Source organism: Triticum dicoccoides, chromosome 1A (genome assembly GCF_002162155.2).
Source record: "Triticum dicoccoides isolate Atlit2015 ecotype Zavitan chromosome 1A, WEW_v2.0, whole genome shotgun sequence".
Classification (NCBI taxonomy): domain Eukaryota; kingdom Viridiplantae; phylum Streptophyta; class Magnoliopsida; order Poales; family Poaceae; genus Triticum; species Triticum dicoccoides.
Genome location: NC_041380.1, coordinates 467742166 through 467758386, shown reverse-complemented (window position 1 = coordinate 467758386; position 16221 = coordinate 467742166). Strand labels below are relative to the sequence as shown.

General features: G+C 42.1%; 1 protein-coding gene across 1 annotated transcript; it reads right to left on the bottom strand.

The window, feature by feature from the left end:
* Window positions 1–2351: 2351 nt before the first annotated feature.
* On the bottom strand, window positions 2352–8502 carry LOC119279682 (26S proteasome regulatory subunit RPN13-like). The gene is made up of 14 exons (XM_037560845.1): window positions 8193–8502; window positions 7151–7200; window positions 6602–6694; window positions 6415–6474; window positions 6133–6171; window positions 5957–6031; window positions 5801–5867; window positions 5664–5733; window positions 4790–4908; window positions 4677–4700; window positions 4508–4599; window positions 4359–4436; window positions 4204–4258; window positions 2352–2868 (listed from the first exon to the last, which is right to left on the bottom strand). Exons 2-14 carry the CDS (start codon window positions 7172–7174, stop codon window positions 2744–2746), a joined length of 921 nt encoding a protein of 306 aa, XP_037416742.1. The 5' UTR covers window positions 7175–7200; window positions 8193–8502; the 3' UTR covers window positions 2352–2743.
* Between the last annotated feature and the right edge of the window lie 7719 nt (window positions 8503–16221).

Here is a 16221-nt window from a genome sequence, read left to right as displayed (position 1 = left end):
GGTTGAATACTCTACCCTCGAAAAATGTTGTGATCCCCTATACTTGTGGGTTATCAACAGGTTGTGTGCAAACACAAAGTCACCATAATGCAACCTTAATATTTTCCCTACAAGTAGGACCCATGTGCCACTGGATCATACTCATACGTTCTTTCTAGCCCATTTACAACAATTTAGATCAAACAATGAGTATAATTTATTATTACGAACCATTAATACAAATACAATACATAACACAAATGCAACAAATAATCTAACCACATGAATCGTTCAAGTAAATATAAATGAATTTTGAAGCAATTTAAACGCACCATCTCCTAGCTAATGTCCAATTATGCTCAATGAGATTCTCCTTCAAGTGATGGGAGGCTAGGTCTTTAATCTTTCAGATGCCTCAAGAAATAGTTGAATGCGGTTTGAGTTCCTGCGAGGGCTGGCGAGGTTGCCAATATCTTCATAGTCCATTAGGTATGTCATATCCCTCTCATCCTCAATGATTATGTTGTGTAGGATCACACAACATGATGTTTTCCAAGACATTTTTGTTTCAAAAATGATCAGCCCAGTGGACAATTTCAAATCTTGCTTGCAACACTTCAAATGCCCTCTCATTGTCTTTCCTTTGTGCTTCTCGCGCCTTAGCGAAAAGCTTGTGTTTTCTGCTCCCGGGCTTAGAAATTATTTTCACAAATGTTGACCATGATGGATAGATGCCATCGGCTAGAAAGTAGCCTTGATCGTAATGATGGGTTGGCTAATGATACGAACAAAATGAGTACTGACTTCGCTTTGATAGTAGAGATGTGCATATACACTAGGACATGTTTGGTTGCCCGCATTAGGCCCAACCAGGCCGAGTTGGGCCAAAAAAGTCTGTTTGGTTGCATACGGGGTAGGTTGGCTCAGCATGAACCTTAAAGCAGCCCAGAGCCTGGCTCACTGGAAACCCTCGAATCGGCAGTTTCCAACGAGCCAAGCTCAGTGCAGCGCAAGCTCGCACGCGTGGGAGCAACCCGAAAACGAGTGGGGATGGCGGGAGATGGAAATTGGGTGCGTCGGCATAACGCCAAATCTAGCATCACCCCCAATTACTCGGTCACAACTACCTCTAGGACAACCACTTCCTCTAGCCTCACCACCGGCGGCGGTGGCGACTCGGATCTGCGCAAGCCACCGGCGGCGGCGGACGCGGCAGCAGCACTATCAGGCAGCAGGAGCTGGTGCTCCCCTTCCTGTTCGCGATCGTTGGGTCGTCCTTGACTCAACCATGCCCCCCCCCCTTCGTTGTCCTCGTCTCCGATGCTGGTAAGCAACACCCCCTCTCCCCTATGTTAGGTTGGTTGTTAGGATCGATTTCCCCATTGCTGAACGGACCCTCGATGTCGACTAGGTTATGGACGTGCGGATGAGGCTGGTAGTTCAAGCAGGAGCACTGGTAGCCGTGATTCAGGCACGACTCATGTTCATGCACAGGTGAGTTGTTCGTCCTAGTGAGACATGTCATCAGTTATGCTCCAATGCTTATGAGAGACCTGTCATCAGTTATGCTCCAATGCTTATGAGAGACCTGTCATCAGTTATGCTCCAATGCTTATGCGGGAGCAGAGCCTCCATGGATGTTTCGAATGAAAAGAGCACCAACTGCAACAACACGGAGGCCATGTGAATGCTTATGCAGCAACAGAAGAGGAAGAGGAAGAGAAAGAACTACCAACAACAGCAGAAGAGGAAGATGGACTTGCATCTAGTTAGCATCAACGATGAACTTCCTTATTCAACCATATGGCTCTTAATAATGTGTACTGTCATTTGATAGCAGTTAGGATGAATCGTAATTTGTTTCGTAGGTAGGAGTAAAACTGTCAGATCGTGTGTGGTAAAGTCACCACTATTAACCAAACAGCAAGTCATATGTGCGCCCAATGCGATGCGGCCAACCAAACGGCGTATTAAAATTAGTTTCCTCATGCAACTAACCTATATGCAGGCAACCAAATTATGCGCAGATAATGGTTTATAGGTTGTTTTTGCTCAGCCAGGGCAATCTGAGAATTATTACATGTAATGCAACCAAAACCAAAATCGATGAGGGCAGCCAAACACGTCCTGGGCTTTTGTTGATTGAAACGAGCACACACATTTCTGGTTGAAGCACATGTACGCATTGATCCCTAGACGCCGTCCTCCCGCTGCAAGCTTCTCACGCATCATTAGCGACGGTGCATGGGGCCACATCATATCCACAATCGCTTCAAAATCAAACACTAGACTTTGTGTTTGTAAAATAAATTCAAATGTTTTACAGAGCCATTTTCATTCAAGTTCATATGCGTATATTGACTTGACGTGCAGGATCAACAAGCCACTTAAAAGACCATGAGCCAAAAGAAACTACAATTCAGGCCAAAAGGGACATCTAGCAGACCACACTACTGTATTATCTGATATTCGTTCGACGGAGACATACGGCGCAAGGCACAGATCAGAATATAAATTATACGACTATGGAAGCATTTTCATCAGAATACTCAAGTCACGACATGGAATCAACTGGGACATATGGAAGCGACTGATAGTATCTAAAAAATCACAGCCAAAATAGCATCTAGATTTTGAGGGGGTGACAAAATAAAACGTCCTCTGCTTTGTGTGCCATCAGATTTGCAAACATGATAAGTTCCACCGCGCATGACGGCATGAGCAACTCAGATCAAGGCCACACACCCCTAGGTGCGCTGCGCAATCAAGTCTCATCCATGGGATCATTTCCACCATCTTTCTTGGCCTTTGAATCATTGTCTCCATCTGTACAAGCTTTTGCCACGGAGTCTTCCAATGCCTCCAGGAATGAGGCAACTGTGAACTTGTCTGTCAGAAACACAACAACAAAAGAATTAATTTTCAAAGAAGCAACTTTGGTTGATATCCTAAGCAGTACTCCCTCTGTAAACTTATATAAGACTACTTCAGTGACCTGAAACGTCTTATAAACGTTTACAGAGGGAGTACCAATAATGATCCCCCAACAGTAACTAGATTAAGCGTCTCAGACATGGGATATCTAACTAAAATTTCAAAACTTGCACAGAACCACTTGAAAGGTTCAGATACTAGCATCATGGATGGTTCATGGTTGGCATCTGCCAGTGAAATAAAACTCATATTTTTTGCAATGGTCATTTCCACAGTAAAGCTAAAGTAAACCATAGATAGCAACTCCTAGATGACAGACGTCCACACAGAATAATATAAAACTGTTCTAATGCTTTTTCAGAAATCCACAGGAATAAAGCTACTGAGATGTACCCAAAAGAGTAACTATGCTACACAGGTTTGTAATTAACTCATCATGCACTTTACTTTGCTAAATGTTAGAGCCATGTGAAGAAGTCTTCAACCAAAGCACTACATATATGGGCTACTTTTAACAGTTGGATCATATGGTAAAAGGAAAGATGGCCTAAAAGCGTGGAGACAAAGCTTTGGTTGCCTTCCACACTCTACCATACTTTTGTGCCACAAGTGGCAAGTCATAGTTTTGAGGTCGCCAAATTAGTAGTCACAGTTGTGGCAAAAGTTGGCTAGATACGAGTCTTATGACAAATGGGGTAAGATGCTAAGAAAGTGTGCACGCTATAACTGTGGCTACGACTGAACGCTTACTCCCTCTGTGAAGAAATATAAGAGCGATTAGATCACTATTTTAGTGATCTAAACGCTCTTATATTTGTTTGCAGAGGGAGTACCAAATTTTGTGTGCCTAACAGTTGGCAAAGTGTGGGTGCAAAGCAAACATGCCCTTAAAAAACACAGGCCAATCACAACCGAAACCCTATCACCTCTCTAGTACACTTCAACCATCATATACTTGTCATCCAACAAGTGGGAGCACAGGAGAGTAGAAAAAAAATGAAACAAAATAAAGTCTTTCTAACTAAAAGTATGTACCATAGTCATCTCGTGCCCAAACTATCTTTTATATAATTTTTATGGGGACGCCATGGTAAAAACAGATATAAGAACTTCCTCACCATCAATATATTTTCCCCGCTCCCCACTGTAACTTATATAGGATGAGCAAGAGAAAATGGTGGTACAAGCATTTGCAAAGCTCATAATACATGCACGTGTAACTTTGTCAAAACCATTTAGGGCATATAAATTAAAAGTTAAGTTGTAGGCTAAAGGAACATAAAAGGTTACATTTACTAGGGTCCACTCCAAACTGAGCAAGATCTATTTGGCCAGTCTGCAGCACCTGCAAAACAAGCAAACATCATTATTAGAGTGACTCTTGAAACACCATCAGACACATAGATGTGCAGCAGAAAGACGAAAGCGGGGTAACTGTAACTAACATGAGTAAAGGCATCCAGTTGCTGTCGCAAAGGAGGACTTTGCAGCAGCTCAAGAATATCACCAGCAGTCCAAGAACCCTGGAATCGAGCAGTTACCAGAATGAGCAAAGGGTTCAGTTGAACTGAAAGCAAGGACAACCAATACAAACCTCTGGAAGATGTGATGCCAACTGTTCAATGGGCAAAGTTTCAATTAGGGGCAATATCAATTCAGGCTTCAAGATGTCTCCTAGTCTCAATCCTGTCACCAGCAAGCCAACATAATGAAACAGAAAGCAGGCCATAGACAAAAGCACATTGATTCAGAATGCCACTTACCAGCATCAGGATCTGCCATAGCATCTGAAATTGCCAGGAGAATGGACGAAAGCGTTTCAGAAGCAAGTCGAACAAGTGAACATACAGAAAAGGACATGATTTTTTGCTCATACCAGATGGTTGTATAGAACTCAATATTCTCTGAAGGTCAGACAGTCGTACAGGTCCAGCGGCAGAAGTCACTTCACCAGCCATATCAGCGGTCATGCTCTGATCAACTAAATTCCCAGCTCTGAAATATACACGGAAGAAAGAAGGAAACAGCAAGGGCATAGTGTTAGCAATTTGGCAACAGCACCCAAAAGTCGGTACTTGTGCTTAGTAGAGCATGCAACTATAAAGCATATAGGTGTGCAAATCAGATGTATTAACAACCTAGCATGGAAATGAACAATTGAGATTACGAAACTTCGTATATGCCACACAAGAAACAATAAGGCAATATTTTGATAGATATAATTACAAAAACATCACAGTATTAATGAGAAAAACGAAATATGGATTAAAAAAACCAGCATGGCAAAGGCGGCAATATCTTGTATGTGAGATTGCAACAAATATACTTATTTTAGTTTGCCCATACATCCATCTGGTTATATGATTTCCATCTGAAAATCAAGATTAATACTCCATTTGGCATTGCGGTGGATTATTATAATCTCATTTGGTTGAAACGCTTTTAGGCTAGTTTTTTTTCCTTAATCAAGTTGGAGACAAATAATAGTACTGTGTTGGAGAATCTATTAAATGAAATGAAATGCAAGGAGACGATAACTGAATAACAGAATTTATCTAATCTAAGTTCAATCTGACTTACTGAATATAGTAGTAGATTTTCAAAACTTTTTCAGAGCAAAGACAACAACCACGAAACGAGCCTAAATACGCAACCTTCTAAAAGTTGACTTGGCTACCCATTGCATTGCAAAGGCTGAAGAAAATACATGTGCTCAGACAGCATCAGATCTAGCATTTCATTTCACATACCTGGAAGAGATGTCATCATCAGCTGTATCTTCATGTGACATTTCTGCTTCAATAGAAATTGCATCGCCATCTGCACAACAGTACACCTTAAGACACTATCACAGTTGAGAGTTAGGAACCAAACGATCAAAGCATACCCAAGGGCCGATTTATGTAGGCATTAACTTGGCGGCATATTTGCGAGTCCCCATCAGCATTTGTCTCCTGCATAATGAAGAGCACAATGGAAGTCAGCTGTTAGAGAGTGGGAAGGGTAATGGTTTTCACAACGGAGTTCTTTACATCTAACTGACCTGCATCCATAGGAAGAATTTCCTGTTATCATGCCTGAACTTCAAGATGTACACCCTTCCAGAAGATTCTGTTACCTAATGACATGAGCCAGTGTTGATCACTGAAGTTCCATTGTTCGCTAAAGTAATCTTGGAGAGCCTATCAAACTTGAATAATACATATTTCATATAAATACCTTCTCAAAGACAGCCTCATCAGGGAAGACAATTTGATCCTGGGAGAAATAGAATCAAGGATAGACAGAAGACAAAGCTACGGTATCTTCAGAAATATAATAGAATATGAAGCGGAACAAAATAGAGACATTTCCAAGTTTAAACATGAGTCCATCAAGGACCTTGGGACTACAAACATATAAACACATAAATTCTACAAATTAAACTTTCAATCGGTTATATATCAAACGACTAAGTTTAGTATTGAATTAAAATTAGTAAGAGATGTCTAAAGAGGATACATCTTCAACTATGTTTTGTCCACGGTCAAGCCACTGAAAATGAATCAAGCCTTCTTCACCCTACAAAAGAAGTGGATATATAATTACACTTGAATAACCAATAAATATAAGAATATGTATATGCCTTGGAACTGTGCTGACAATATATAATTGTACTAGAGACACAGAGAAATGAGAGCATGCATACCCTTCCAATACGAACAAGTCCCTTGCGTGTGTCTGGGATCACCCGTGTCCCCTCAAGAGACATCTTACCAGCACGGAACTCACACATTATATCCTGATAAATGCATCAAAGGTACATCAATGAATAATAGAAACACGTCTTATTGTACAAATATAAAGAGAAACATAACACATTTTTCTCGAGAAAAATGAGAGCATTCAGATTCTGACTAATGACAGACAAGTGATGTAAAAATGCCATCAACACGTGTATCCGCAAACGTTACACATATATATTTAATTTAGATCATACTTTACAAATCTAAGTGTCACGAAAATAGTTTTTGATACGTATATTTGATACATAAGTAGAGTGAATTGTTAAGTGTGCAATGTGAGAGAATGGCAATTAAGAGTTTGGTAGATTTGAGTTCATCTCCCAAAGGCGATATTGCGTGGTGCTTGTTCTCGGATAGGATAGACTAGTTATCCTACCAATTTGTGAAGAACAATACCCCAATCTGTATCAGCAGTATTTGCAGAAACAACAAAAAGTGACGCTTAGCTTTACCTGGAGTGGTTCACTGCTCTCCATCGATGGCAGTATCCAACGAACAGGTCCTAAATTAGGAGAGAGAGAAAAAAAGGTAAGTACAGGATAACAACAAGTCTTGCATTTCAAATTAAATCAAGCGAGTGCAAACTGAGAAGTAACATAAGCATTTGCTTGGCTTTCACTTTTAAGAAGACTTGAGCCTTGCCTTCCAATCGCAATGAAGATGAGGTACAGTAGACCAAAGTAACTGTTTTGGTACTTCATGCATATCAAAACGAAAAGGTTTTAGGTCCACTTGCTTACAGAAAACAAACTTTTGAAGAGGTTAGCAAAAAAAACAGGTACGACGCATGGACATGGCTATCCACATTCCATGGCATTTGCGCCTTAAATCCCTGATACTCTTAAGACAGAAACATGCTATATATCTTCTAAACATTGGTTGCAGAGTCATCAATCTATGGTTGTGACCAACTACTAGGAAAAAACATTGCTGCTTGTTTGTTCCTTGGTAGAAGTATGTATGCTATCATTCAACAATTGTCCCTCTCTTAAGAAAGTACACAAAAGAAAAAAGGAGCCCTTGTCATTATAAGCTGGTATGAGCATTTTTTGCCAGTTGAATGATATATCTCAAAATGCACTCCATAGCTATATCATTATCAACCATACGACCAATTCTTATCCTCGAGGTGTGTTCCCTGGCTCTTCGTAAGCATGTAAGCACACATTACAGCAACTAAGCCGGCTCCTCTCACAATTGGTTGTAGTCATTTTCTTGCCAAATCATCATCTAAACGAATAGAAACATATCGATGTTTCGTCTTTGAAGATAATAATGGCAAACTTGATAAAGCATGAAACGAATTTTCAAACATTTGCACAAGCAGATTCCCCATACGTACACAATGCTGCACATGCAGACAATAACAGATGTCCATCGATTTCCGCAATATAGAAAAGAGTGGTCTACTTCGTATGCAAACATAGAAATTCACACACATAAGAAAAAAATACATAGCAGGGAGCCGGGGGTGGGGGCAGAGGTGAGCTTTACCTTCTCGCTATTGGCGGATGAGGTAGCGGAGGGGCAGTGGAGGTCGGCGAGGGAGGCGCTCCCGGCGGTTGAGGTGGCAGATGGGAGAGGCGGAATACGGTGTCGATGTGGGGACGGAGCAGGCGTGGAGGTTTGCGACGGTGACTAGGCGGCGTTCGACGACCGACGGGGCGGCAGCGAAAGCGGCGACGGAACTCGCGGGGCGGCGGGGCGGCGAGAGAAGGGGGTCCCCGGCGTAGGGGCGAGAGATTGGGACGACAGGTGGGAGTCGGGGCGAGGAAGCGGAGAGGGGGTGGGGAGTCCTATGATAACCCTAGCGAAGAACATCTAAAAACACCCGTAAAAAAAGAATACTAAAACCTTCAATCCAAAAAAGCCATCTCAAAACTGAGATTTCAAAAGGTCTTAGATATTTGGGGTGGTTTCTAATTGTTGCCCAAAACTTAAACCCAAAAATGTTGTTTTGAAAGAAAAAATACCCTGCTTTGTCACGTGAATATAGCACTTCATAATTAAAATATGACCGATTTTCAACATATACTTCAATTAGACTTCACTTTTGGTTTCATAATTCATACATAATTGAACACAACTTGAAAAATAGTTAAACCTCCTACTAACATATAAATAAACTTAATGAGAGAGTGCACGAGCGTCCTTACCCCTTTGTCTCTCGTCTCGGGCAAATAGGTGACTTTGATTCATGCCTCTTGTCAGCGTCGCCGCCGATCTGTCTCGTATCATGTGGTCTTATGGCCATGGGGCGCGGTGGATTCCAACTCTTATGGACAGAAGGGCTACCTTTTCAGGTGTTTTTGTAGTTTGGTTAGGGTTTGTGTCTTACTCAAAAAGACGAGACGGCGGCGCCTCCTTGAAGATGGAATAGGGTTCTTCTCACCTAGTTGCGTGCTTCCTCTAATATTAAATTTTTAAGAAGTTGGTCTCAATTCTCTCAACATGCAAAGTGTCCGCCTCAATATCCCACTAAACAACATGTAAGTGCATCTAGTGCCTCTTAGTGATTTTGGTGTATTGAAGACTTATAGGTTAAGAGACTAATGTGTTTGTGAGTGTACACATGCCTATAAGTCTATGAGGTGTTTGATATTTACGATGAAAGTCGGCCCCTAAAAATGAATGTCTTCAGCTGAAGGCTTTGGTTTTCTTGAAGACTTTGAAAGTGAAGAAATTGGTGTGACCTTAAAGACTTCGATATTCATGCGAGGATTATGAAGCGTGATGACTTTTATTTTCGTAGTTTCATTTTCTCTTTCTTGAGTCATAGGAAACACCGTACTGTTAAAAGGGATCGAGGTAAAACTAAGGAAAAGTTTCCAAGTGATGCTCATCTCAAAATCCTACACCTACCTAATCCTTTCAAGTGAAACATTGAAATCTCATACAGTTCAGTCAATTTCTTCAGTGACAGAGACGAAGATCTTCTGGTCTCTGAGGAATTTGTTCTGACTGAGGAGTTAGGAATTCACCAGTGTGAATTGCCTACAAGTGAGAAACATGATAGGCCTAAGGAATTTGATAGCTCAAATTTCCGACCGTTGTTGTGCCACGCGCCAGCTGTGCCAAAAATCTACCCACCTAACGGTCATATCATTGAAGGGTATTTATGTCTTATCATGTCGGGCTGCTCCCTAGACTATAAATAGCCGCCCCCTACAACCACTAGTTGGTTGACTGCTCCGAGAGAAATTGACACTTGTCATTGAAAGCATCCCATCTTCCGAGGGCTTTGAGCGAAAATTATCAAGTGAGGAAAACCCCAAACCCAAACACCTACATACCCAAAGTGATTGAGCATCACTGAAGAGATTGTTCATGTGTGGAACCGACGCTTGTTACCTTTGAGGATTGTGCATCCTCCAGACGGTTAGGCGTCATGGTCTAGAGCATCCAAGAGGAAATTGTGGATCGCCGAGTGACCGAGTCTGTGAAGGTTTGGAAGTCACCTGAAGACTTACCACGAGTGATTTGGCGGGGTCTGTGTGACCTTAGCTCAAGGAGAATACGATGAGGACTGTGTGTCCGGCGGTTTAAATACCTAGCCGCTCCAACCAGATGTACAACTGTCATAGCAGTTGGAACTGGTCTACCAAATCATCGTCTTCACCAAGCTACTGGTTCTATTTTCTCAACCCTTTCATTTCCTCATTCATGTGTTGATGAACTTGATCATTACTATTTGAAGACTTTGACTGAAGACTTTCTCAATTTCCTCAGTCCTAATTCTTCAGTCACTTTATCTTCAGCCTGCTTATCCTGTTTTTATGCTTCTTGTACTCTGTGCTTGTTTTTATTTCATCATAATGACTATGCTACTACTCTGTTACGCTTGCATCTGAGTACTTATTCCGCTGCTAGTTGTTCGTGACTTAGGAATTTTCTCACCGAGGAATTCCTCAGTGACAAATTTGTAAAAATCGCCTATTCACCCCCCTCTAGTCGATATAACGCACTTTCAATTGATATCAGAGCAAGGTACTCCCTTGTTCTGTGTGATTTTGGTTTAACCACCTAGAGTATTAGTTATGTCGACCGCAGGAATGAAGAAGGTGACATGCCCCATTTTTTACGGTCATGATTATCCCAAGTGGAAGGTCATGATGAGGAAGCGCCTCATGGCGATGAACAGCGAGCTATGGACCGTCACTGAGATTGGTGTTTACCGATCTTTGCAAGATGGCGGGCGCTGATGATATTCACAAGTACACTCGACTTGACATCATGGCAAAGGACATCATCTGCTCCTGCTTATTCTGAAATCAGTTCAGGAATATTATGCATCTCTGCCATGCGAAGCTTATCTGGGACCGACTCTCCGACGTCTACGAAGGTCATCGAACTCGTCATGATCCTTGGTTTGAGGATTTCAAGGAATCACTCAAAACGATGACTTTCGATCCTGAACCATCATCCTCTACACCATGCCTCATGGCAAAAGGTGCCAAGGTAATCGAATGTTTCTCATCTGAGTCTAGTGATGATGAATTTGGACCCAGCTATACCAAGCTTACTTCTATTGCCACTAAACAACAAAAAGCTTTGGAAAAGGTTCAAAACATGCTAGATGAAAGTGATGATACATTGGGTGAACAAATGGATCAAACTCAAACTCTGACTGAAAATCTTCAGAGACTTCAGTCTAAGTTTGATAACCTTCAAAGTCATCATAACACTCTTTTAGCAGATCATGAGAAGCTTTCTTATCAATTTCTTCAAAGAAAGCAAGATCTTGAGAAGCTAAGGGTGAGTTATGAAGATCTTCAGAAGGAATGTGATTCATTGCTTGCTCAACAGATCAGTTCCGCTCAGGTTGAATTCATTCCACCATGTTTGAATCTACTAATTCTTCACCTAAAAGTTCAAATGCTTCTATTGCTGCAAATTCTTCAACTATCTTTGTGGTCACAAATTCCTCATCTGAGGATACCACTAGTATCACTAACAATGCAGGGTTGAAGGAATTGCATGTGACATGCATGTACAAAAGCCTGAAAGGGCATCAGGCTCTTTGTGATGTGCTTAATAAGCAGATCATCAACAGGAACCCTGGGAAAGAGGGTATTGCCTTTGAGAGGAAACTCAATGCTGATGGGACCTACTGGAGACATGAGCAGTATCCCAAAACCTCATGGGTTGCTACAAAGGGACCTCCTTCTAGATCCATCCACTTTGTCTGGCTTTACATGTGAATCTTCATATTCTTCTGATGAGTCATTTGGCTCCAACTATAAACTGTTCAAAAATCAGAATGGTGAAGTATTTGCTAGATATGTTGGAACTAACTGCAGAAATGGCCCCCCTATGAAGAAAACCTGGGTTCCCAAAAGGTGCCTTGAAGGTCTTCAGGTGAATGTCATCATGACACCACCTGTGAAGAATAGGAACGCCAGATCAAATTCTTCATATGGACCAAAATCTTCATATTAGATCCAAGTCCTCATATGGACCAAATTCCTCACATGGATCAAATTCTTCATATGGATCCAGATCCTCATATGTGTTGGGGAATGTAGTAATTTCAAAAAAAATCCTACGCACACGCAAGATCATGGTGATGCATAGCAACGAGAGGGGAGAGTGTCATCCACGTACCCTCGTAAACCATTAAGCGGAAGCGTTATGACAACGCGGTTGATGTAGTCGTACGTCTTCACGATCGACCGATCCTCAGTACCGAATGTACGGCACCTTCGTGTTCAGCACACGTTCAGCTCGGTGACGTCCCGCAAACTCACGATCCAGTAGAGCTTGAGGGAGAGTTTCGTCAGCACGACGGCGTGGTGATGATGTTGATGAAGCTACCGTCGCAGGGCTTCGCCTAAGCACCGCTACGATATGACCGAGGTGGATTATGGTGGAGGGGGCACCGCACACGGCTAGGAGAGATCAATGATCAACGTGTGTCTAGAGGTGCCCCCTGCCCCCGTATATAAAGGAGGGAGGGAGGAGGTGGCCGACCAAGGAGAGGCGGGCCAGGAGGGGGAGACCTACTCCCACAAGGAGTAGGACTCCTCCCTTTCCTAGTAGGAGTAGGAGAGGGGGGAGGAAAGGGAGAGGAGGAGAAGGAAAGAGGGGGCCGACCCCCCTTGCCCTAAACCAATTCGGTTTGGGCCTTGGGGGGGGGGCGCCCCACACTCCCCTTGCTGCCCTCTATTTCCACTAAGGCCCATTAAGCCCCCGGGGGGTTTCCGGTAACCCCCGGTACTCTGGTATTTATCCGGTAACCCCCAGAACCCGTTCGGTGTCCGAATATAACCTTCCAATATATCAATCTTTATGTCTCGACCATTTCGAGACTCCTCGTCATGTCCATGATCACATCCGGGACTCCGAACTACCTTAGGTACATCAAAACATATAAACTCATAATACCGATGGTCACAGAACTTTAAAGCGTGTGGACCCTACGGGTTCGAGAACTATGTAGACATGACCGAGACATGTCTCCGGTCAATAACCAATAGTGGAACCTGGATGTTCATATTGGCTCCTACATATTCTACAAAGATCTTTATCAGTCAAATCGCATAACAACATATGTTGTTCCCTTTGTCATCGGTATGTTACTTGCCCGAGATTCGATCGTCGGTATCTCATACCTAGCTCAATCTCGTTACCGGCAAGTCTCTTTACTCGTTCCGTAATACATCATCCCGCAACTAACTTGTTAGTTACAATGCCTGCAAGGCTTATAGTGATGTGCATTACCAAGTGGGCCCAGTGATACCTCTCCGACAATTAGAGTGACAAATCCTAATCTTGATCTATGCCAACTCAACAAGTACCATTGGAGACACCTGTAGAGCACCTTTATAATCACCCAGTTACGTTGTGACGTTTGGTAGCACACAAAGTGTTCCTCCGGTAATCGGGAGTTGCATAATCTCATAGTCATAGGAACATGTATAAGTCATGAAGAAAGCAATAATAGTAAACTCAAACGATCAAGTGCTAAGCTAACGGAATGGGTCAAGTCAATCATATCATTCTCTAATGATGTGATCTCGTTAATCAAATGACAACTCATGTCTATGGTTAGGAAACATAACCATCATTGATTCAACGAGCTAGTCAAGTAGAGGCAAACTAGTGACACAATGTTTGTCTATGTATTCACACATGTATTATGTTTCCAGTTAATACAATTCTAGCATGAATAATAAACATTTATCATGATATGAGGAAATAAATAATAACTTTATCATTGCCTCTAGGGCATATTTCCTTCAGTATCCCACTTGCACTAGAGTCAATAATCTAGATTACATAGTAGTGATTCTAACACCCACGGAGTCTTGGGTGTTGATCATGTTTTGCTCATGGAAGAGGCTTACTCAATGGGTCTGCAACATTCAGATCCATATGTATCTTCCAAATTTCTATGTCTCCCACCTGGACTTGATCCCAGATGGAATTGATGCATCTCTTGATGTGCTTGGTTCTCTTGTGAAATATGGATTCCTTTGCCAAGGCAATTGCACCAGTATTGTCACAAAAGATTTTCATTGGACCCGATGCACTAGGTATGACACCTAGATCGGATATGAACTCCTTCATCCAGACTCCTTCATTTGCTGCTTCCGAAGCAGCTATGTATTCTGCTTCACACGTAGATCCCGCCACGACGCTTTGTTTAGAACTGCACCAACTGACAGCTCCACCGTTCAATGTAAACACGTATCCGGTTTGCGATTTAGAATCGTCCGGATCAGTGTCAAAGCTTGCATCGACGTAACCATTTATGATGAGCTCTTTGTCACCTCCATAAACGAGAAACATATCCTTAGTCCTTTTCAGGTATTTCAGGATGTTCTTAACCGTTGTCCAGTGATCCATTCTTGGATTACTTTGGTACCTCCCTGCTAAGCTAATAGCAAGGCACACATCAGGTCTAGTACATAGCATTGCATACATGATAGAGCCTATTGCTGAGGCATAGGGAACACTTTTCATTTTCAATCTATCTTCTACAATGGTCGGGCATTGAGTCTGACTCAACTTCACACCTTGTAACACAGGCAAGAACCCTTTCTTTGCTTGATCCATTTTGAACTTTTTCAAAACTTTGTCAAGGTATGTGCTTTGTGAAAGTCCAATTAAGTGTCTTGATCTATCTCGATAGATCTTGATGCCCAATATGTAAGCAGCTTCACCGAGGTCTTTCATTGAAAAACTCTTATTCAAGTATCCTTTTATGCTATCCAAAAATTCTATATCATTTCCAATTAGCAATATGTCATCCACATATAATATCAGAAATGCTACAGAGATCCCACTCACTTTCTTGTAAATACAGGCTTCTCCAAAAGTCTGTATAAAACCATATGCTTTGATCACACTATCAAAACGTTTATTCCAACTCCGAGAGGCTTGCACCAGTCCATAAATGGACCATTGGAGCTTGCACACTTTGTTAGCTCCCTTTGGATCGACAAAACCTTCCGGTTGCATCATATACAACTCTTCTTCCAGAAATCCATTCTAGAATGTAGTTTTTACATCCATTTGCCAAATTTCATAATCATAAAATGCGGCAATTGCTAACATGATTCGGACAGACTTAAGCATCGCTATGGGTGAGAAAGTCTCATCATAGTCAACTCCTTGAACTTGTCGAAAACCTTTGGCAACAAGTTGAGCTTTGTAGAAAGTAACATTACCGTCAGTGTCAGTCTTCTTCTTGAAGATCCATTTATGGCTTGCCGATCATTCGGCAAGTCAACCAAAGTCGACACTTTGTTCTCATACATGGATCCCATCTCAGATTTCATGGCTTCAAGCCATTTTGCGGAATCTGGGCTCACCATCGCTTCTTCATAGTTCGTAGGTTCGGCTTGGTCAAGTAACATGACCTCTAGAATAGGATACTGTACCACTCTAGTGCGGATCTTACTCTAGTTGACCTACGAGGTTCAGTAGTAACTTGATCTGAAGCTTCATGATCAACATCATTGGCTTCCTCACTAATTGGTGTAGTTGTCACAGGAACCGGTTTATGTGATGAACTACTTTCCAATAAGGGAGCATGTACGGTTACCTCATCAAGTTCTATTTTCCTCCCACTCACTTCTTTCGAGAGAAACTCCTTCTCTAGAAAGAATCCATTCTCAGCAACAAATGTCTTGCCTTCAGATATGTGATAGAAGGTGTACCCAACAGTTTCCTTTGGGTATCCTATGAAGACACATTTCTCCGATTTGGGTTCGAGCTTATCAGGTTGAACCTTTTTCACATAAGCAGCGCAGCCCCAAACTTTAATAAACGACAACTTTGGTTTCTTGCCAAACCACAATTCATAAGGTGTCGTCTCAATGGATTTCGATGGTGCCCTATTTAATGTGAATGCAGCCGTCTCTAAAGCATAACCCCAAAATGATAGTGGTAAATCAGTAAGAGACATCATAGATCGCACCATATCTAGTAAAGTACGATTACAACGTTCGGACACACCATTTCATTGTGGTGTTTCGGGTGGCGTGAGTTGCAAAACTATTCCGCATTGTTTCAAATG

Excerpts from the sequence above, each read along its gene's own strand:
- LOC119279682 (XM_037560845.1), bottom strand. The coding sequence starts at position 7,174 with ATGGAGAGCAGTGAACCACTCCAG. Across the intron at positions 6,172-6,414 it reads GACAAAACATAGTTGAAGAT|GATCAAATTGTCTTCCCTGA; the intron begins GTATCCTCTTTA and ends TATTTCTCCCAG. Across the intron at positions 6,032-6,132 it reads ATGAGGCTGTCTTTGAGAAG|GTAACAGAATCTTCTGGAAG; the intron begins GTATTTATATGA and ends TCATGTCATTAG.